The sequence below is a fragment of the Myotis myotis genome, unplaced genomic scaffold (assembly GCF_014108235.1).
Source record: "Myotis myotis isolate mMyoMyo1 unplaced genomic scaffold, mMyoMyo1.p scaffold_m19_p_18, whole genome shotgun sequence".
In the NCBI taxonomy this organism is placed as follows: Eukaryota; Metazoa; Chordata; class Mammalia; order Chiroptera; family Vespertilionidae; genus Myotis; species Myotis myotis.
Window position 1 is genome coordinate 14752983 of NW_023416322.1, and position 23967 is coordinate 14776949.

A 23967-nucleotide genomic window follows, 5' to 3' on the forward strand; every position below is an offset into this window, starting at 1 on the left:
GGGATGAGTTGCAAATAATTGGCTCTGATATTTTTCTCTTCTTTTTAGATAATTTTTGTGATAAAACATCACTAGTATCTAATTGACATAGATAAAATACATCAGTGTGATTCTTTTGTCTAAAAGTTATTTGCATTTAACTCTAGAACACTTCATAATGTTACCACTTGATGGCACCAGAAAAATAAAAATCTTTGCTTCAAAATAAGAATTATAAATGCATATCAGCAAATAAAAACTACATCATTTAATTAGTTACTTTGTAATTATGGTGGTGAATTATTTTTCCACTAGAACTAGACCTCTATCTTAAGGAATGCTATTATTTAAACATATTTTTTCTATTTAACATATACCTTTCTGAAACCACAATAGCCATTACTGCCCTGGATTGTTTTTTGTTGTTAATGTGCCATCAAATCCAAAAAGTTATAATAAACTAATTGCTTATAGACTTATATTGTTTATTCATAATGTGATCAATTTTTGTTCATACAGACTGTAGAACTATAATCACAGAATTCTAATTTTTATCCAGTGTGTAAAATAATCTCTGTTTCAGTCCTCATGGTTACACATTTAATTGTGTGTCAAATGTAATGTCAGAGTAGTACTTCTGGTTCATGGATTATATTTATTTTAAAAATGTTTTTTAATCCTCATCTGAGGATAAATGGTTATTGATTTTAGAGAGAGAGGAAGGAAGAAAGAGAGAAAAATATTGATTAATGAGAGAAACATTGATTAGTTGCCTCCCATATGTGCCGTGACTGGGGATCGAGCCTTCAACCTGGTATGTGTCCTGACCAGGAATCTAACTAGCAACCTTTTGGTATATAGGACGATGCTTCAACCAGCTGAGCCACTGGGCCAGGGGATTCTATTTAAAGTATCAGTCTCCTCCTAACAGACACATGACATTATTTAAAAAAACTTTTCCCCCAGTTTAATCGACATGATTGACATATAATATCTAATTAAAGATATACAACATAGTGATTTGATATATGTATATATTGTGCAAACATTGCCAGCTAAGTTTAGTTAACACCTATCACTTCACATAGTTATACATTTTTTCTTGTGGTGAGAACTTTTAAGATCTACTTTCTTAGCAACTTTGATATACAATACAGTATTGTTAACTATAGTCACCATGTTTTACATTACATCTCCAGGACTTATTTATCTTATAATCAAAGTTTGTAACTTTTGACCACTTTCACCCATTTCACCTTCCCTCCGCTCCCTGCCTCACAACCACCAATATGTTCTCTGTTTCTACGAGTTTAGTTCTTTTTAGATTCCACATATAAAAGATCAGATAGCATTTGTCTGACTTGCTTCATATTTCACTTAGCATAATGCTCCTAAGTTCTACTTACACTGTTGCAAATGGCAGAATTTCTTTCATATTTATGGTTGAATAATATTCCATTGTGTGTGTGTATGTATACATATGTTTTCTTTATGCATTCATCTGTTGGTGGATATATAGGTTGTTTCCTTGGCTGTTGTAAATAATGCTGCAATAAACATGGGAGTGAAAATACCTCTTCAAGGTAGAGATTTTATTTCCTTTGGTTGTATACTTAGAAGTGCAATTGCTGGATTGTACTATATGGTAGTTCTATTTTAATTTTCTGAGGCTCTGCGATACTGTTTTTCATAGTGGCTGCAGTAATTAACAATCTCACCAAGAGTGTACAAGAGTTCCCTTTTCTCCACATCCTCTCAAATACTTGCTACCTATTGTCCTTTTTCGATAGCCATTCTAACAGGTATGATGCGATATCTCATGGTTGCGTGTGTTCTTTATATATTTTGGACATTAACCTCTTATCAGATATATGACTTGCAAATGTTGTCTCTCATTTGGTAGGTTGCCTTTTCATTTGATGGTATCTTTTGCTGTGTAGAGCTTTTTAGTTTGATATTGTTTTGCTTTTGTTGCTTTTGCTTTAGGTGTCAAATTCAAAAAATCATTGCCAAGGCTGATGCCAAGCAGCTTACTCCCTTATGTTTTCTTCTCAGGTCTTATGTTCAAATCTTTAATCCATTTTGAGTTGATTTTTTTCTATGGTGTAAGGTATGGATCTCGTGTCATCCTTTTGCATGTGGCTGTTCGTTTTCCCCAGCCCTGTTTAATAAAGACGCTGTCCTTTCTCTAGTGTATATTCTTGGCTTCTTTGTCATAAATTAATTAACCATAGGTGGGGGTTTATTTCTGAGCTTTCTGTTTTGTTCCATTGACCTGTGTGTCTGGTTTTATGTCATTATTATACTCTTGATGTTATAGCTTTGTAACAGAGTTTGAAATCAGGAAATGTGATACCTCCAAGCTTTGTTGTTCTTTCTCAAGATTGTTTTGGGGTCTTTTGTTGTTCCATACACATTTTAGGATTGTTTTTTCTACTTTTCTGAAAAAAATGCCATTGGAATTTTGATAGGGATTGCTTTGAATCTGTATGTTGCTTTGGGTAGTATGCACATATTAAACAATATTAATGATTCTAATTCATGAGCATGGAATATCTTTCCATTTATTTTTGTCTCAGTGTATTCCACTCATGATTTGTAGTTTTCAGGGTACTGATCTTTCACCTCTTTGGTTAAATTTATTCCCAGGTATTTTATTCTTTGGGTGTAATTGTAAATGGGATTATTTTTAAACTTTCTCTTTCTGATAGTTTGTTATTAGTGTATAGAAACAAAATTGATTTTTGTATATTGATTTTGTATCCCAAAACTGTACTGAATTTGTTTATTAGTTCTAACAGTTTTTTTGGTAGAGTCTAGCATTTTCTATATGTATTTGTAATATGTCATCTGCAAATAGAGACAGTTTTATTTCTTCCTTTCTGACTTGGATGCCTTTTACCGTATTTCTTTTTCTTGCCTAATTGCTCTGGCTAGGACTTCCCAGTACTATGTTAAATAAAATGGCAAAAGTGGGAATACTTGTCTTGTTCCTGATTTTAGAGGAAAAGCTTTCAACTTATCACCACTGAGTGTGATGTTGAGTATAATGGATATTATTCTTTGAATTGGGGGAAATGAAGCTGACTTGACATTTATGAGCAGAAGAGATGTTTCCTTGGGGAACGTTTGCTTTAATGTGGCAGAACTGTTATTGAAACATCACCCTAACCAGTAATACCTATGAGCCATTTTAATTTAACTCTTGCTATAAGTTTGTAATCTGTGACCTTGGTTTGGATTGCCATGCTTTATAATAAAGTCAGTATTTCTGGGTATCTGATAATTCAGAGAAAGATATCTTCAAGAGCTAAGTAGGAGTGCTTTTTATACAGGTGGCAAATGTTACTCTACAAATTACTCATCCTAACTAAACTGTTCATCCGAAAGGAGTTTATTTGGGTTGTTGTATTTCTGATTAAGAGGGCATGATGTTTTTCATACTTAACTCGTGTTTACACAGCTGCGACTAGATGCAAAATACAATAGCAACAGTCTGTTTGGCCATCCAGCAGAGAAAAAGCATACCCTGATAGTGGTAACTTTGAATTCTCCTTTTGAATCTGACACTTTTCTTATTCAGTCAGTCTAGAAATGGCGCTTAAAATTAAGGTTTTAAGTCCTCAGGTTTTCATGGATTTAAGAGAGAAAATCCAGAAGTTCAGATTGAAGAAATCAACTTGAATCTTTGAAGAGCATATTTCAGTGCATGTCTTTTCACTTCTGCCTTGTTTGTATATTTCTGTAAGTGGCTGGTGTGATTGATCTGTATTCTCAGTGTGGAGTTACTGGAATAATTGTGATAATGTAGAGTGGCAAAAGGATCCCATAAAGCTATTAATGAAATGTTTGACAATAATTTATTATTTATTACATGCCTGTTACTGTACAAGGGGGTTTTCCTAATATTATTTTTAATCCTCAGAACAAGCCTGTAAGCTGAACTATGGCTGATCATGCTGGACTTTGTCTTAGGACACCAAAATTTAGACGGTTCAAACATTTAATATAACGATTTTGAAAGCTTGGCACCTAGTTAGCAAGAATAATTATTTAAAACAGGAAGCTACCAGATGGTGAGCATTGTTAGTAACATCCATCTGTGGGCTACATTGTGAAGGATAGAGTTGATTTGAGATCTGGTTTTGTTTGTTCTGGGTGTGAAAGTTGCCGGTTTACTATGTTTATAAGGTAGCTACTGTAATCCTCATTTTACAGGTGGAGAAAACTAAGACTTAAGCAAAGTAAGCAATTTGCTCAATGACACAAGCCAGTAAGAGTTTCAGCCAGTATTTAAGTCTAAGTCTTTCTGAGTTCAAATCTTGTCTTCTTTCCATTATGCCATGCTACTTCCCACACATTTGTCCCCTAATTAGATTAGTGTTCATATTAAAATGGAGAAACAACAAGTCTTCTAGTATCTAATATTTTAAATTTTATTTTGAATAATCATTCTTTTTCTTTCTACCCACTTGTTTGTTTGCTCATTCAACCATCTATCCGTCCAGTTGACCATTCAAAAAGTTTTTATTGCTTAGATATACCAGGTGCTGTGATAGTGAATATAAAATATTTCTTTTGTAAAAATACAAAATAAAATTGAGTGATGGCCCTTCAAAATGAGATCCTCTCCTTTGTTCTTCTCCCTTTCCTTCCCCTACCCTTTCTTTTTGTTTTTTAAATATATTTTTATTGGTTTCAGAGAGGAAGGGAGAGGGAGAGAGAGAGAGATAGAAACATCAGTGATGAGAGAGAATCATTGATTGGCTGCCTCCTGCACACCCCCTACTGGGGATCAGGCCACAACCCAGGCATGTGCCCTTGAGCGGAATCGAACCTAGGACCCTTCAGTCCTTAGGCCGACGTTCTATCCACTGAGCCAAACCAGCTAGGGCTCCTCTACCCTTTCTACCTCCTGCATACATTATGTCTCTCAAAATGAAAAAGAGTTCCTGGATGTTATGTAATTTTTTTTGACAGTCTTGTTGATATTTTTGTCCAGTAAACTGTTCCTAATACTATGCCTCAGCTAAGAGATACAAACAATCTTCTGCAGTTTTCATCCTGGTAAATGCTATAATAAGCAATACCAAGCTATGTTTTTACAGTTTATGCCATCCCTAGTTACATGTGTGCTAGACACTCAGGGATGTCCAGACATATTTCAAAAACTGTGACCTAATGTGCTGAGGTACTACATCAGTCTGGGTCTCTTACTGGGTCTTGACTATTCTTCCTCTTCCCACTTAGACTAGCTGAGAATTGTAGGGTTGGTTCTAGAACATGTCCAGACCCTATAAATGTGGTTAGTTCCTGTACATGCATAATAACATACACCGAAGTGCTTTTAAAAGCAGTTTTGGGCCCTAGCAGGTTTGGCTCAGTGGATAGAGCATCGGCCTGTGGACTGTAGGGTCTTGGGTTTGATTCCGGCCAAGGGCACATGCCCAGGTTGCAGGCTCAATCCCCAGTAGGGGGGCGTGCAGGAGGCAGCCGATCGGTGATTCCCTCTCATCATTGATGCTTTCTATCTCTCTCCCCCTCTCCCTTCCTCTCTGAAATGAATCAAAATATATTGAAAAAAGCAAAAAGCAGTTTTGGCTTATTTCTTTGAATGAATTACTCAAATAGTAGGAAACCCAAAGGATCAACTTGTTTGCTTTAGAATGGATGAATATATGAGAAAGATAGTGGTGAGTTTGTGTTTCACAAAGGGAAACAAGTCACTTTTTTTTAATTGCTATATATATATGTATATATACACACATACACATACTAGAGGCCCGGTGCACAAAAATTTGTGCACTGGGTGGGGGGGGGGAGTCCCTCAGCCCGGCCTGTGCCCTCTCGAAGTCTGGGACCCCTCGGGAGATAACGACCTGCTGGCTTAGGCCTGCTCCCAGGTGGCAGAGGGAAGGCCCAATCCCTAGGTGCAGACCCTGGTCGGGCTCAGAGCAGGGCTGATTGGGGAGTTGGGGCACCGCCCCCTGTCATGCACAGGGCAGGACGGATCGGGAGGTTGCGATGCCACCCTTGGTCACGTTCAGGGTAGGGCTGATTGGGGGGTTGGGGCACCGCCCCCTGTCACACTCAAGGCAGGGTCGATGGGCAGGTTGCGGCGCCACCCCCTGTCACGCACAGAGCAGGGCCGATCAGGGGGTTGGGGAGCTCCCCTGTGTCAATCACAGAGTAGGGCCAATAGGGGAGTTGGGGCACCGCCCCCTGTCACACACAGAGCAGGGCGGATCAGGGGGTTGGGGTGCCGCACCCTGTCACACTCAGGGCAGGGCTGACGGGGAGGTTATGGCTCTACCCCGTCACACACACAGCAGGGCCCGTGGGGGGCGGTTGGGGTGTCACCCTCTATCACCCACAGAGCAGGGCCGATCAGGGGGTTGGGGCGCCGTCACTGTCACACTCAGGGCAGGGCCGATGGGGAGGTTATGGCTCTACTCCGTCACACACAGAGCAGGGCCCGGGGGGGGGGGGGGGCCCGCACCCTGTCACACACAGAGCCGCAGGGCAATCGGGGTTGGGGAGCTCCCCGCTATCAGGCACAGAGCAGGGCTCATCAGGGGGTTGGGGCGCCTTCCCCTGTCATGGACAGAGCAGGGTGGATAGGGAGGTTGTGGCCCCGCCCCCTGTCACTCTGATCGCGGTGCTGGGAGGCCTCGCGGCTCCGCTGATCCCGGTGCTGGGAGGCATATTACCATTTTACTATATAGGATAGAGGCCTGGTGCACGGGTGGGGGCTGGCTGGTTTGCCCTGAAGGGTGTCCTGGATCAGGGTGGGGCTCCCCACTGGGGTGCCTGGCCAGCCTGGGTGAGGGGATGATGGCTGTTTGCAGCTGGTCACACACCCTTCAGGGTGGGGGTACCCACTGGGGTGCCTGGCCAGTCTGGGTGAGGGGCTGAGGGCTGTTTTCAGGCTGGCAGGTGACTGAAGCCCCCAACCGCTCCTTTTTTTCTTTTTTCTTTTTTTTATTCTGGGCCAGCTTTAGCTCTGAGGCCCCAGCTCTTAGGCCTCCGCTGCTGAAAGCAGGCTTCTGGCTTTGTTTACCTTCTGTATTTGAAACAATGTTGCGATCCTGCTGGCTGAAGCCCAGCGACTAAAGCAGGTTTCTGGGGTGTTGTTTAGCTTTTATATTTGTAACATAGTTGCTTAGAGTTGCAGCTCAGAGGCCGGCAGCGGCAGGCGGGGAACGTTGGAGTCCTCCGTCACTGAAGCAAGCAAGCCTTATGTTCGCTTTAAGCTGCCTGGCTGCCGGCTGCCATCTTGGCTGGCAGTTAATTTGCATATCACCCTGATTAGCCAATGGGAAGGGTAGCGGTCGTACGCTAATTACCATGTTTCTCTTTTATTAGATAGGATATACACACACACATATTTATTTCCTATTTAACTGGTTTCTGCTTCTTCCCCTCTTTCTTTATTCATAGTTTGCTCTTCATTTTTTTAGATTTTTATCTTAAGAGGTAAAAACTTAGGTTATTGATTTGAGATCTTTTCAGCATAGGTATTTAAAGATATAATGTTCTTCTAAACACTGCTTTCGTTACAGCCTATATATTTTGATATGTTGTTTACATTTTCTTTCCCCCCCCACATGTTAGCCACTTTAATATAAAATGTGATCAAAACTCAATTACAGGAGTTCAAAAAGGCATAGAAAAACCAATGTTTCCATTTTATTACAAGTTTTAAAATCTGGGAGCAGTTGTTTTTTTTTTAAAGTATATGCTAATTTCAGCCCAGGGTTAATATTGTACAACCAAAGAAAGACTACAGGGCAACATCAATGCAACAAACAAGTAAAATGTGCAAACCCGAGTCATAAACTTACTACATAGATCTCATCATGACAGGGGAGAGCCAGAAAAACTGATGCTTCAGTTAAATGTGGAAGAAACCCTGCCTTCCGTGAGGGGAAACATGCAAACAGTTCTGCTTTGGGAAATTTGCATAGAAATAGAAAATGCTAGAGCTTTCCCGGCAAATGAAATTGCCAAGCCTCAACATGTTCAAGGCAACCCAAGGAGCAGCAAATGCTGAATTGGAGCCAAGGTAGGACGCCAACATCTAATTTCCAGACAAAGTGAGTGGCGCCCCAAGTGAAGCCCTGTTACTACGTTTCAATTTTCTGTTCAATCCATACTGTAGAGCAAGGGTCCTCAAACTGCGGCCTGCCGAAAACATTTATCAGGCCCGCAGGGTGTTTCTGCCGCCCCTGTGTGCATAGGAATTTGCTCATAGTTTTTTTTTAAACTATAGTCTGGCCCTCCAACGGTCTGAGGGACAGTGAACTGGCCCCCTGTTTAAAAAGTTTGAGGACCCCTGCTGTAGAGATACAAGGAAAACCACCAATTTGGTTCCCAGGTTTTATTCAAGAACTCATACAAAATTTGCCAGATAAATGAGCTTTAATCCTCATCTTCCTCCACTTCTTCATCCTGGTTTATCTGGAAGTAACGCAATTCGTAACTCTCTTTGCTGTTAGCAACTATGTGCAACCAGTCACGTAGGTTATTCTTCTTCAAATACTAGTATTTTTTGGTGAGATATTTCAAATACCTTTTGGAAAAAGGCATCTTAGACGTTACAGTGATCTTACTCTTGCTTCTTTCAATGGTTACAACCCCTCTGCCGAGATTCCCAGCTTTTCCATTCACTTTGATTCTCTCCTGAAGAAAGTGCTCAAAGTTGGCAGCGTCCATGATTCTATCTTCTATGGGGTGAGTGCAGTCAAGGGTAAATTCCACAACCTGCTTCTTTTTTTGCCCCACTTCGCCACGAGCTTTTTCACAGGTGCTAGTGCGGCTGCAGAGGCAGAAAGGCTGTTTACATTTTCATTAAGCTTGAAATACTTTCTAATTTCCAGTGTGGTTTCCTTTTTGAGCCATGGGTTACTTAGAAATTTTTTCTTTAATTTTCAAATATTTGTAAATTTCCCAAATTTTATTTTGTTGTTGATTTCTAGTTTAATTTTCATGTAGTTGGTGAATATATCTAAATTTCTTTAAATTTATTGGAACTTGTTTTGTGGCCTACCACATAATCTATCTTGGAGAATGTGTATTCTGGTTTTTTTTTTTTGTTTTTTTTTTTAAAGATATTTTTATTGAATTTCAGAGAAGAAGGGAGAGGTTAGAGAGAGATAGAAACATCAATGATGAAAGAGAATCATTGATCAGCTGCCTCCTGCACATCCCCCACCGGGGATTGAGCCTGCAACCCAGGCATGTGCCCTTGACTGGAATCGAATCTGGGACCCTTCAGTCCACAAGCCACGGCTCTATCCCCTGAGCCAAACCAGCTAGGGCATATTCTGGTGTTTTTAAGTGGAGTATTCTGTAGATACCAGTTAATTTAGGTTGGTTGGTATTGTTTCTCAGGTCTTCTACATCATTGTTGATTTTCTGTCTTTGTTTTAGCAATTATTGAGACAATTGTAACTAATGTTGAGTTGTCTGTTCCTCCCTTTATTTCTGTCAGTTTTTGCTTCATTTGTTTTAGAACACTTATTAAATACTTGCATATTTATAACATATCTTCTTAATTAAGTTAACTTTTTAACAATATAAAGTGTGTTTTTTCTGTAGTAACATTTATTTTTCTTGAAATCTGTTTTGATGGATATTAGTATAGCTGTTACACCTCTCTTATTATTACCTTTTTTATGATATATTTTTCCATCCTTTTACTTTCAACCTATTTATTTCTTTGAATCAAAGTTTGTTTCCTGCAGACAGGATATATAGTTGGATCCTTTTATAAAAAATCCAGTGTTATGCACTGGCTGGGGGACTCAGTTGGTTGGAGTGTTGTAGATTTGATTCCCGGTAAGGTTGTGTACTGGAGTTGATTGATGTTTCTCTCCCACATCAATGTTTATCTCTCTCTCTCCCTCTCCCTTTCTCTCTAAAATCAATAAAAAAGCAAAGAAACATATCCTCAGGTGAGGATTTAAAAAAGGAATAAGAAAGAAAAGTAGCTACTGAAGCAAAGTTTCTATATATTACTAGAATTAAGGTAGTTTTACTCTGAAATAAAATGTTTTGAGTTAAAAAGCTTATTATTACAATCTTCAGAAAAAATACCATGGAAAGAAGAAACTAAAGTCCAGCCTTTAGGAATGTCCATTTGAGGACAATTATTAATATGCAATATTATTATCCTATATAATAAAGAGCTAATATGCTAATTATACCAAACAGCAGAATGACCGTCCGGACAACCTTCCGGACAAAATCGGGGCTGCGAGGGGCTGCGAGGGGCTGCGAGGGGCTGCGAGGGGCTGTGAGGGGCTGCGAGGGCCGGCCGACATTGCGAGGGCCGGCCATGGCAGCTGAGGCTGCGAGGGCCGAGCCTTTTGCCAGAATTTCATGCATTGGGCCTCTAGTATAATAATAGTCATAATATTTCATGTAGTTAGAACTCAAGCAGGATAAATTGAATTATGAAACTATTTTGGACAGGATTTGGTTCTTCATTCATTGGTCTCATGTCAAAGATATATGTGTTTGGTGGGTTTAGATGGAATGGGTATTATACATTAACAATAGTAATGAACCTTTGAGCCTTCTAAACTTCTGATACCCAGGAGGCTTAGCCTACTGCAGCCGATTGACTTATGTGCTGTATTTTCTGCAGGATTACAACTGAAGGAAGAATGTCTGGCTGAATCACTTGCTGGCATATGTTTCTTGAATTGTTGACTATTTTGGTGTCAACTCTTAGGTTGAGAGTTTCATGTTAAATGCCAAAAATGTTTACTACAAAATATAACTTGGAAGAGAGAACCACTTTCTTGTTTTGCAAAAAGCTAGGTGAAGCATTGCTGTATGGGGTAAAGTAGCTGTGGAGTTTTTTATTCGGATTGTATGAACAGTAAACAGAGCATCTAAAATAACCACTTGCACATTGCAACAAACACATCATCATTTGCTTAAAAAGAGTTATAATTACAGTTGACGAAGCATGGACACCATAAAAAATGCATTAGTTTGGCCTGACACATTAATTACCTGTTTTTGCAGATGTTTTTATGTATTGTTGTGTGAACAGTTTACAAAATAATTACAGGAAAGTCATATGGAAAATAAACTAAGTGGGTGGTTTCTCATTTAAATATTTTCATTCATGTGAATTTGTGTGAGGCACAGCTGCTCTATAGCAAAAGCAGAGAGATGGATGAGGATTCTCGAAGAGTGTTTTATTAGATGGGCTCTGTCATCAGTATCACCACATTTTTCTATGTTTAGCAACACAGTTTCGAAACATTAAAATGAGAGGGTTGGTTTAATCTCTATGATTACTGAAAAAACCTTGATTCTGATCAGAAGAAATGGAGTTATCTCAGCATTTTAGAATAAACCAAAGGTAACTAAAACTCCCTACGTGGAAGACTACTGCTCCTTTAGTGCTAGCAAGTTATTAGACACTGCAAAAGTTAATCATTATTATTGTTATTTTTAAATTTAATTTGAGAGGGAGACACACACACACAGAGAAACATCAGTGTGAGAGAGATATATGAATTAGTTGCTTCCCGGAGGCACCCGAGGGGATCGAACCCGAAACCTAGGTATGTACCCTGAGATTCAAGCCCAGAGACCTTCCCATGCATGGGATGACACTCCAACCAACTGAGTGACACCACCAGAGCTTGTAATTACTTGAGTTACATGGTTTTATATAATATACCTTAAATTAAATCTTAATAATTAAACATTGAGTCTTGTATATAAAATGCACAGAAGTTCAGCGTATCCTCTTTTAGGAAGTTTTGACAACATCTGCTTTTCCTCAGAAACTTACTGTGTTGCTATTAGTGGTCTCAAAATGTGTTTCATTTGAAAAATAACCAGATCATTGTATAGTCATATTGTATTTTTGCAAACGATTAAGAAACACATTTCCCAAGATTGTAATTATCAAACAAAAAGAGTTCATAGACTTAACTCTATTTTACACAATCCTTTTTAATTAATTAGAATATCTGTGCTTATTTTCCTCATTGGTACTGTTCTGACAGTTTTTCATAAAATGAAATCAAAATGTAGATCTTTTTTTTGTTTAACCATGCCACTTGTATATTCTGTTCCACTCTATTCCTTTTTTATGCATTTGACTTATTACACAAATGATAAAGACAATAATTACACGCATTTTCTGATATTAATTTTATGTAACTATTGTTTAAGTTAGAGAAAGAGATAATTGGAGCATCTCTAGATATGAAGGTATTGTTATCTGACCATGTAATATTGGTGCAAAATCATTCATTTAGTTTTCCATTAATTTTTTCAATAAAATTTTATTGAACCTCTTCTATATGTAATGTTCTATGACAGCATTGAAATTACTAAACATTGAGATGACTATATGTCTGGAACATTATGCTCAGTAACTGAGGCATCTCTCTGAAAAGGGGTAGGAATAAGTGGTATGAAAACTTTCCTTTGCTGGCTGACTTAAAGAAAGCCAACTGCTGGGGAGGATTTCCTTTGTTATTCACAAATGGGCTCCTCTGAGAGTATTGCTTGACACATTCTTTGAATTGTTTAAATGCAGACACAAAGGAAGATGGGATGGGTGGAGTCTTCTAATTCTGGTATTCACTAAGTCAATTTAATGTTTAAGGTGGAGCTGCATTAGAAGAGTATATGAAAATTTTAGTATTGAGAAGATTAACTGCTTAGTCAGTAATTCTGTTGGTCACTTTATATCCTCTCAAAGGAAAAATATATGATTCAGTACACAACATCGAGGAAAACAGTTGCTGGACTTTAGAGTCTTCCACAGATTTGCTACTACTTGTCTTAAGATGGTTCTCTTGCCCAGCTGATGTGGCTCAGTGGTTGAATGTGTCCCATGCAGCAAGAGGTTACCAATTATATTTCTGGTCAGAGCACATGCAGGGATTGTGGGCTTGATCCCCAGTAGGGGGCATGTAGGAGGCAGCTGATTGATGTTTCTATCTCTTTCTCTCCTTTCCTCTCTCTCTAAAAAGTAATTAATATATACATACATATATATATGTATATATTTATATTTTATTTTTTTAAAGATGTCTCTCTCATAGCCAGTGAAAGAATGAGCACAAGTCTTGGTGGGGTTAGAGGCTTTTCATATTTACTTGTGTGACAGATAAAAAAAATTATTGTTTGTGGAGGTGTTACTTTTTATTTTATATTATAAGGTAAAATTTTCCCTGTTTTTAATTCTTTATTCCTTTTCCTTCATTATATCTCTAGCTTTTAAAAATCTTTATTTATTTATTTATTTTGAGAGAGAGAGAGATAGAGAGAGAGAGAGAGAGAGAGAGGGAAAGAGAAAGAGAAAGAGAGGTAAATTTTGACTTGTTGTTCACCTTATTTAGGCATTCATTGGTTGCTTCTTGTATGTGCCCTAACTGGTGATTGAACCTACAGCCATGGTGTATCAGGATGACCCTCTAACCAACTGAGCTACCTGGCCAGAGCCTTAAAAATCTTTTTATCTTGCCCTAGCTGGTTTGGCTCAGTGGATATAACATCGGCCTGAGGACTGAGGGGTCCCGGGTTCCATTCCAGTCAAGGGCACGTGCCTGGATTGCAGGCTCCTTCCCCGGTGTGGGGCGTGCAGGAGGCAGCCAATCCATGATTCTCTCTCATCATGGATATTTCTCTTTCTCTCCCTCCCTCTTTCTTCCTCTCTGAAATCAATAAAAAAAAATATTAAAAAAATCTTTTTATCTTAATCTTTTAGAAGCCATTTGATTCAGTGGTTCTCAACCTTCTGGCCCTTTAAATACAGTTCCTCATGTTGTGACCCCCAACCATAAAATTACTTTCGTTGCTACTTCATAACTGTAATTTTGCTACTGTTATGAATCGTAATGTAAATATCTGATATGCAGGATGGTCTTAGGCGACCCCTGTGAAAGGGTCGTTCGATCGCCAAAAGGGTCACGACCCACAGGTTGAGAACCGCTGGATTAGAACATGAAGGACTCTTAGGGGTTTATTTATTTATTTATTTACTGACAAGGGTTTGTCATAAAGAGACTGGCCACACAGTGTTGTTTTGAAGAGATTGATTAATTGTTTGGGTACTCCCGTTTAAAATTGCAAAACAAAGGAAAAAAGGTTAAGGAGCAGAAAGAAATTGTTGCATCTAAGAGAAGGCTGTCTCTGTGGGCATTTAGTACTCTATGACCTAATGATGTGTCAGTGTTCATTTAGTATTATTGGTGGTAGAAAACAGTCATAATTGAGGTAATGCGTGGTTATGAATTTTATTATGACTTTGGCTTTTACTATTCTTCGGTGATTCCTTTGACTTGTGAGGGTCACGTAACTTGGTTTTGTGAAAACATTTATGGGGGGTTGGTTAAATGCAAATGGAGCAGATTCCCTGGCTCACCGGGCTTGTGCTGTACACAGAGAGGCTCGTGGCTCCAGAGTTGTAGACGTGTAGGACAATAAATCACTGTTCTCTCAAGGTTTCCTTTTGTTGTCAAAACACTTAGCATAAGCCAGAAAGGTAGGCTATACCTGAAAAGAACAAAATACCAGTAACTACAATAAATCAGCACTTAAAAAATATAACCACCAAGGCCATCTCAAATACGCATATTCTTTCATCTGACTAAAGTTGTAAAAAAAAAATATGAAAGGGAAGTGCCGACAAACAACGCTCCAACAGACTTAGGTTGATTTGGATGTTCTTTCTAATGTGATAAATCTGAATGGAGCTACGTGTGTTTGACCAAGAGTACAGTGGCACAGGGCCTTATTAGTGAGTGTTTGTGGGGTAGAACTTGAGATAAGAACATAAGATGTGACTGAGTAGAGTCTTATGTGGAGATTAAAATCAAGTGCAGTTAAAATACTTTTAAAGATTCCTTAAAATTTCCCATGAAATACAGATGTCGGTATACTGTCACTGAAGAGCTCTAATGTGGCCAGTTCCTCCAGCATTGATTTTATTTTGTTGAACCAGTGATGAGGCATTAGCTGTGTTCAAACAGAATTGGAAAGACGACTTTTTATTCTAGTTTGTGCAGCTGATTTTCATTAGTTCTATGAGTAAGAATGCCTCTTTGTTGTTTTTTTTTGTGAGTAAATGAGCAGAGGCCTTTGTTTTATTTTTTTTGTTAATCCTCACCCGAGGATATTTTTCAATTGATTTTCAGAGAGAGTGGACAGGAGCGGGAGAGACAGCGAGAGAAACATCTATGTGAGAGAGACATCGATTGGTTGTCTCCTGCATGTGCCCTGACAGGCCGGGGATGGAGCCTGCAACCTAGGTGCATGCCCTTGCCTGGAATTGAACCCGAGACCCTTCAGTTCACAGGCCGACACTCTATCCATTGAGCAAAACTGGCTAGGGCAAAGGCCTTTGTTTTACAAGGAAATCCTTGGGTAAGGATGTTTGAGAGACCAGTTTTTCTCTGAAAGGCCCATTCTCTTTTACACAGTGTGAAATTCATAACTCTTTGCAGCTCTCATTTTCCTGTGTGTTTTGTCTGTCATCCTCAGTCTCTCCTCTCTGATTCTTCTGCTCTGCTATGTTGTCTGATAGGCTCCTGCCTCAAGCCCTATGTTTATTTTCTCTTCATTTTTGTTTCCGTACTCATCTGTACTTGTCCTGTGCTCTGTGTTTTGTTGTTGTTGTTGTTCTGCTCAGTAACAGAAGAAGAATGTCATTCAAATTCAGTTACCTGAAGTGTGATGTCATAAGAACTGGTTTAGGTTTAGGTTCTTATATTAACTTTGCAACTGAGAAAGGCATTTTATATCCCTGAACCTTAGTTTCTTTAGTGATAAAAGGAAGATAATATATCTCCTGAAAATAGAAATTGATATAGTGAAGGAGTGCCAAATCTTGGTGGTTTCTTGGTAAGTTAGAATTTCATGGTTCTGTTATCTATAGACTTTGTCTTCTATAAAACTTCTCTTAGTAAGTCAGAGTTGGCACTCTGAGAAATGCAGGACAGGCAACCCAGTGTTTCTAAAAATTTCAGCGACAACTTTGGTAGTTTTCCTCAGTTTTGTTTGGCTGCATTCTCTTCCTTTCACACAGCACACTCAGCTCCCTCTATCAGTCCTCTCTCCTGATCAGAAATTGATAAAGTATAGAGTAAAGATATACAGGCTGGCACAGTATATGCATAGTATACAGGTGACATATTTTGTGGTGCACCAGAACTTGTTGACAGAAAAGTTAGTATGTTATGGGAGCAGATTTCACTTCTGAATGCCGAAACCCAGTGGAAAATTTTGCTGTATTTGAATAACAGAAATGCAGAGAAACTTATTGAAGGTAGTGGTTTATCTTTAAGTAGAATGTAAAATATATATCCATTTTTAAGAGCATTTATTGCCCCAGCCAGATTGGCTCAGTGGATAGAGTGTCATCCTGCAGACTGAAGGGTTCCAGGTTTGATTCTAGTCAAGAGAGAGTACCTTGTTTGCAGGCTCGATCCCCAGCTTGGGGTGCATGTGGGAGGCAGTCAATCAATGTGTCTCTCTCAAATTGATATTTCTCTCTCTTTGTCTCTCCCCCTCCCTTCCACTCTCTCTAAAAATGAATGGAAAAATATCCTGGGGTGAGGATTAACAACAACAACAAAAAGCATTTATGAAGTGTCTACATGAATATATTACTGAAAAAATAACAGTCACATGACCTAGTGTGAAATTAAAATTTGAATTCCAGGTAACCTAGTTTTTCCTGAAAAATAATCCTTATCAGCTGTATAAATTTTAAAATGAAAATTGAGAAATTAAGGTTAGAATCGATTAAAATTTTTTAATCAATTAAAATCTGTTTAAAGTTACATCTATCTATAATGTTATCACTTAGAATTGTCCAGAAGATTGGTCTTTTTTTTTTCTTCTGGTTTTGTTCTGGGGGATTTTTTTTTTTAAATTTTTTTTTTAATTGATTTTTTATAGAGAGGAAGGGAGAGAGATAGAGAGCTAGAAACATCGATGAGAGAGAAACATCGATCAGCTGCCTCTTGCACATCTCCTACTGGGGATGTGCCTGCAACCCAGGTACATGCCCTTGACTGGAATCGAACCCGGGACCCTTCAGTCCGCAGGCTGACGATCTATCCACTGAGCCAAACCGGTTTTGGCAAGATTGGTCTTTTATTTCTGGTATGTACTCACAAACTTCAGTAAGTATCCAGCAGCAGAAATCTGTAAGAAGTAGTTGTCATCCTTGCTGCTGTTGATCAGCAGTGGTTGTGACCTGCTTTTTCTTTTTTTTTTAATTTTTATTGTTGATTGTAGAGAGAGGAGAGAGAAACATAGATTTCTTGTTCCACATATTTATGCATTCATTGGTTGATTCCTGTATGTGCCCTGACTAGGGATCGAACCTGCAGCCTTAGCGTATGGGAACAGCGCTCTAACCAACTGAGCTACCCCACCAGGGCCTTTGGTTATGACCTACTTTTAAGGTGCTGATAGGAAAGTGTCATAGTATGTATGTTTAAGGTTACATTTTAAAAGCCTTCCAGTTTTTCCATCACTTCATTGTTGTTTCCATGGAAGCGGAATCACTATCCTCAGCAGGAGTCCATTTCAACTGCTGGCTTCCTGTTCTTGACTCTCTGTTCCTATGGAGACTGCCTAGAAAGCAGCAGAGATACCACAAGTTAAAAAAACACTGGTTTGAGCACATAATATGGTGTTAACTCTAGCTTTAATTAGGTGGTCCATTATCTTGGCATTTTTGACTCAAATTATTTTGGGAGACAAGTTGATATCTTTGAATAAAGCAAAATTTGAAGTTTCATTAAAGCTTATTCACACTGAATGAAAACACTAAATTGGCACAGTTTCTATTAGAATTGAACCTTAGAGGAATAAAAAATTCTAAAATAGGGATTTCAATTAGGGCTTAAAAGACATAAGCTGAAATGAGAAGAGCCAATGAAAATGGGAATAACAGAGTCCATAAACAGCAAACTCAAAATCAAGGGCTGGTAGTGTGTAGAAATATGGAATGTTTCTTATTTTTGTGGCAAACTTTATCCTCAAAATATGTTATACTTAGGTGATTTTCATAGATTATCTCTATTTTTCAACTGAGAAAAATACAAACCTTGGGTTTAGAAATTAAGTACATTTTAAGGACAGGCAGGAAGCATACTGATTATTTTAATTGAGGTGTCAGGAGTTGGAGTGTGCCTAGAAAGCAGCAGAGATACCAGAGGTTTAAAATAGATTGTTAATAGATTGTTCCACAGTTAAAAAGCAGTAGAGAATTTTTCCCCTCACCAAAACCAATTATATTTGTAAATTTCTCATGAAGGAGAGAAGAGATGGAATAGTAATGAAAAAGCAGTGAAAGGAAAGTTACTTAGCAAAATTACAGTAACTTTATTGCAGTTTTTCTTTGAGGTCTATGTTCATTCAGGGTTCTTTGGTTTGCATGTGATAAAAATCTATATTTGTACTACTTTACACAAAGAATGGCAGAAATGTAGATTCAGTTGAAATCAGGGACCCCAGTCACGCTAGGATTTTTTCTTTCTTTCTCTCCTATCTGCTTCTTTCTGTCCAGTTCCTTCTTTCAGATTGGCTTTTGTGAGAAACTATGGCAGAAACCATTGGCAGACACTTAGGCTGCTGGCAGTTCCACTCTTATTTCCAGTGTCAATAACAGAGAAGGCCTGATTGGCCCAGTTTGTGTTGGGCCAGTTCCTCTCTCCTCCAGCTGTGGCCAAGAGGGTGGGGTTCTGTGATTGGCTCAGCTTTCAACCCTTGGCTAACTAGTAGTAGAGGGACTGAAATCTGAAACACGATAGCAGTTTTCATTCAAAGCAGTTGTTGGTGAGTAAGCGCTGGTCGTGGGAGGTGGGGAGAGGAGAGGTGGAGCAGTATCAGGGGAGGAGAAAGAGGCATTTCCCAGAAGAAACAGGAGATACTGTTCCAGGCAAAAATAAGAAGAGTTTTTGGGGAAAATGTCTGCTTTACTTTAGTAATTCAATTCACTTTAGTTCAGCAAACCAGTTAACATTATTTTGAAGGATTTAATTCTGAGAGAAAAATGAGGAATGGAAACTTTTACAATTTAGTGCTTCCTATAGTTTTGTCACTGTTGTAATAATACCTTTTATGTGTGTTGTCTCCTTTCATCTCCACAACCATTTGAGGTATATATTTCCATTTTAAGGAATGAGAAGACGTTCAGAGAATGAGATACCTTACCATTGGTCACATGACTGGTGAGAGGCAGAGCCAAAATTCAGATAACCAGGGTTTCTGGAATGCTATCCAGGACACTTCCCACTATATGACACTTGCTTTTTTTATTGACTTCATTCAGATGATGTATTTGGTCTGTTATAAAAACAGTGCCATGTGTTAAGTGCTTCGATAAAAATGAGTCATGAAAAGTATGAAATATTATTTAGGAAAGGAACCTTAGAGGTCATAAATAGTACAGTGGTTCTTAAAGTTTTTGACTTTGAGCCATGAAATGTTCACAGTCGAGTACCGTATAAAATGAACAAAAGCACAGGATCACCCTGCTTTGGAGAGGGGAGAGCCCGGTGCTCCATGGGCTGGACCTCCTCTCTATTGAGGTCTTGACTTCTTGGAGGCCACTTTATTTTATTTTATTTTTTTTTAAAAAAATGTTTTATTGATTGTTTACAGAGAGGAAGGGAGTGGGATAGTTAGAAACGTTTATGGGAGAGAAATATCGATCAGCTGCCTCCTGCACACCTCCTACTAGGGATGTGCCCGCAACCAAGGTACATACCCCTGACTGGAATTGAACCCAGGACCTTTCAGCCTGCAGGCCGATGCTCTGTCCACTGAGCCAAACTGGTTAGGGCTTGGAGGCCACTTTAAAAACCTTTTGTGTAAGGAAACAGAGAGCCAGACAGGGTAAATAAATGACTTGTCACTTTCAGATAATTACATATTACAGGGATTTAAATCATATTCTTGTTTTCATTTGTAAGGTGAGTGACAATTTGTTGTTAATGAAAAAACCATGAAGCTTATAAAAATCAATTAGAGTGAATTCAGAGTTACCCTAAATAATTGTATTCTTCAATTTGGTGGTACTTTTACAGCATGTCATATCCATATCATAGCTCTTATTAAACATCTGTGGACCTTAATACTATTTGTTGAGTTAGACAACTGTCTGGGTAAGGCTAGTCTTATCTGCAGAGCTTTTTTATACTACATTTCTCATATCTGCTATTATAAAATATGTTGAATTCTCTATATACATATTTCAATAGGAGAATTTTAGAATTTGGAAAGATAAAATACATGTAGGTAATATTTAGACCTTGCTCAGGAATATAAAGTACAGCCTAGAGAATATCTATACTAATAAAAGCCTATGTGGTCATCACGCCCTCATGCTGTAACAATCCATCACCAGGAGGCTGTGTGCGCAGTGGGCGTGTGTGGGTGGGTGGGGGCTTGATGTGTGTATAGCGTGGAGGCAGGTCCTATGGTTCTCTGTGGTGACGCCAGGGGGTCACGCGGCTCCACGCAGAGCCACTGGGGCGGGTCCCGGCGGGTCCGTGTGGTGATGCCAGGGGCGGGACCCCTGGCTCCGGCCTACCTCTTTGGGGCAATCCATTGAGGAGTCCCGGACGAGTGAGTGGGGCCTATCTCTTTGGGGAGATCAATCGTGGGGCTCCCGCACTGTGAGAGGGCACAGGCCAGGCTGAGGAACCCCCCCGCCCATCCCTGGGTGCACAAATTTCGTGCACCAGGCCTCTAGTAGTCAAAAAATGTAATAAATATATATGGTGTCAGGTGGCTACTAGACTTATTAGGGGATCATTTCCTGAACTGTATATATGTTTAACTACTCTACTAGAAACCTGAAACGAATGTAAAATAATATTGAATGCCAATTGTAATTGAAAAATATTTAGACCTTGCTGATATTAATAACTTTGGTTATTCCATTCCAGTTTTGAATTTCTCTTTTCAGTTAGAAATGTGAAGAAGTGGTACAGTGGATAACGGGAAGTTAATCTTCAAATTAGATAAATAAGAGTTTATTTATTTTTCCCCTGACCTGAGTTTTATTTCCTCCTTTTAGGAGAGTCAAGCCCTACCCGGCGAGAAGCTGTGAAGAGAAGAACAGCAGAGTATCTCATGCGAGCAGAGAGTCTCTCTAGCTTTCATAGAAAAGCTCAATTTGATGAAGTAGCTCAGGTATGTCTTACGTTTCATTTGCATTTCCTTTAGCCATTTTTGCTGTCTTTTCTCTCACTTTATTTCTATTTAGAGAGTTTGAGAATTTTGGTCTTTGGAATTTTATCAATAATTTTAAGTTATTGGTGAAAGAAAAGCATTAAAGCACCAAAAATAGAATAAAATGGGACTTCCTTTTTCCTTCTTTCTTTGTCCTTTTTTCTTATTCTACCCCTAATAATCTAATTTATACTGAATTTTATTTGAATTTTTTAAAGTTAGATTATGATCCTCAAACAATTTCTTTAATGTTTTTATTGCTTCATGCTAAAGCTAACCATTTAAACATAAGTCCTATAAGTAGCTGCTATCGATCACCTAGAATTGTAAAGGTATAATTCTGACAGTGATGTTTAGATTATGTAGGATTACCTTTAGTCATGTCTCAAAAGCAGGTGAATGAAACATTAGAAACATTGTGGTTTAATATTATTGTTTTTATATCCTATCTATCTGTTTTGGCACATTTCTGGAAAAAATTGTTATTTCTTTATATTAAACCAACTTTTTAAAAAAATGCAATTTAAGAATCATCTTCTGAGATGGGAGAAAGTATTTATTTTCTCAATTGATCTAAGAGGCAGGTGGGCTTGTTCGGATCTCAGCTCTCCATTTGAAGCCATGAAGAATGGACAAGCTACTTAACCACCTCGTAGCTTCAGTTGCTACATATGAATAATGAGGATCAGATAATTCCTTGCTGGGTTCTTGTTAGGATTAAATGAGTTTGAGAAAATCACTCAAAAAAAATGAACACACACACACACACACACACACACCAAGTGCCCACCTAGTAAAAAGACCAGCCTATAAGCCAAACTTAAGACTAGATTAATGAGTCTTAACCTTATTTTTCATCCCTCCTTGTATACTGCTTTATAACTCTTCACTGTTGAATTGTATCTTTTTAAAATGAAATATTTATTTAAAGATGACTTTGAATTCAATTCTTACTGTCTATGGGGTTGTCAACCCCCCCCCCCCCCCCCCCCCCGTATGCATTCCTAATGTATACATTCTCAATTCTATTTTTGGGGACATTGATAAAAATGTTAAATAGAATGGGTTCTTATCAACTTGTTTTATTAAATCACCTTGTACATAAATATTCTAAAAGTTCTAGGGAGTCAAAATTATCAGTTCTTTCCATTAACAGTAACTTTGAATAGTCTAACTATACTTATTCAAACTCCCTATTTGTGCATCCCCTGTTATAGTTGCTTATAATCACTTTTGTGAGCAATAATTTATTAGGAAAAGAAACATAAAGCTAATTGTATAGCTTTTGACTTAGAGAAAGGAACCATGAAGTATATCAGTCAGAATTTCCCTTCAAGCATAGCTTTTAATGAAACTAAAGAGGTATAATATAGGAAAGTTGATTTATATTGTTATATATTAATTCACTAGGCATCTGTTAAGACTCTGTGTGTATACAGAAACTAGATATATTCTGGAGTTATAGAAAAGATGATGACAGTCTCTGCTCTTGCAAACCCTGTAGCATAATTGAGGACTCAAAATATGCACCTAATTCAGGAAATAAAAGAGAGAATGGTAAGAGCCCTGCAGAATAATGGGAGTTTGGATCAGAAAGGGTAAAGAGGGGTACCACATTTGATATACTAGGATTTTTTTTAGCTTTTAGGCAAGAAGACTAGAGGAGAGGTTTTCTTGCTAGAGCAAGATGTTTTTCTTTTAGAGTAAGCAATTGCTTTTCATTTTCATTTTGTATTTTATTCTATTAAACCTGGACCTTACTTAGGTCAGGGACATGTTTGATTATTTTCTTATCTAAAATTGAACTTAAATGTCTTCTAGAGGTTTTTTATTACCTTGGTGAATTCATTATTTGTCTCCATTAACTTTCTTTGGGCGTCAGTTTCAATGAACACAATCAGAGGACTAGTATAAATGATTTCCTAGGCCCTTTTAACTCTTAAATTCTGTGCAAAGCAGATATTCTCTTTTATAAACATTGTGTAAACATTGTGTAAACATTTCTTTCTAGCCTGGTTGATTAAGAAAATAAAGGAATCCTTTCCAGTTTTAAATGTTTTGTTGATTGCTGTTTTCCCCTTTGGTCTAGGACTAGGTCATGACTCATTCCACCTGAGTTTTCTGTGGTAATTTAAGCTTTTTGCTTTATTGAATTTATATATGAGACTCTTTGGTGGTAAATACAGAAGCTCTGAATTTCCCCAGTCATTGTTGATAGCATTCTTTTCAAAAAAGGATAGAAAGGAGCAAAAGCACTCTCCTTTTTTTCTTCTTCTTCATTACTAAAAGGCCCCAAGAAAAGTACAGGTTTCAGAATAAAAGTAAATGATCTTCGTTTGAAGTAAAGGTGAAATCTTAACTGAAGGAGACACATATCTTTTTTTAAACTTTAAAAAATTAAGTGGTAGATAACTTTGAATGCTTTAAGAATTAATATTAAAAGGGAATTTCCCTGGAAAAGGCTGGATATAGCTTTTTTTTTTTTTTTTGCTATATTTAGCTCTAGGAATTTTAAACTCAAGATCAATGAAATTTAGAAAAATAAATAATCTAAATTTAGGACATCAAAGATGGTGTTTCTAAAGTGTAAGTACATTTTTTTGTTATGCATTTACAAGGTGTGAGTGAAAATACGTAGAATGTATGCCTTTCCTGATTATTTTGTAGATTTTGAATATAATTGCTATAATAATATTAAAAATAGTTTTCTGTTGTGCATTTTGTTTGCTGGTATTATTGGTATGTCTCAAT

The 23967-nt window shown here is 38.1% G+C and overlaps 1 protein-coding gene and 1 pseudogene across 9 annotated transcripts in view; one reads left to right on the forward strand and one right to left on the reverse strand.

Moving 5' to 3' along the window:
* The window catches only part of RPS6KC1 (ribosomal protein S6 kinase C1), a 159755-nt gene that overhangs the window by 44009 nt on the left and 91779 nt on the right, over window positions 1-23967 (forward strand). For all 9 annotated transcript variants that reach the window (XR_004973439.1, XM_036344812.1, XM_036344810.1 and 6 more), the window contains one exon: window positions 21062-21177. Coding sequence is in view for 8 of the 9 variants with exons in the window: in XM_036344812.1 (XP_036200705.1) it covers window positions 21062-21177 (116 nt within the window). In the remaining variant the exon portion in view is untranslated. The remainder of the gene's footprint in view (window positions 1-21061; window positions 21178-23967) is intronic.
* LOC118673177 lies at window positions 8345-13417 on the reverse strand (annotated as a pseudogene).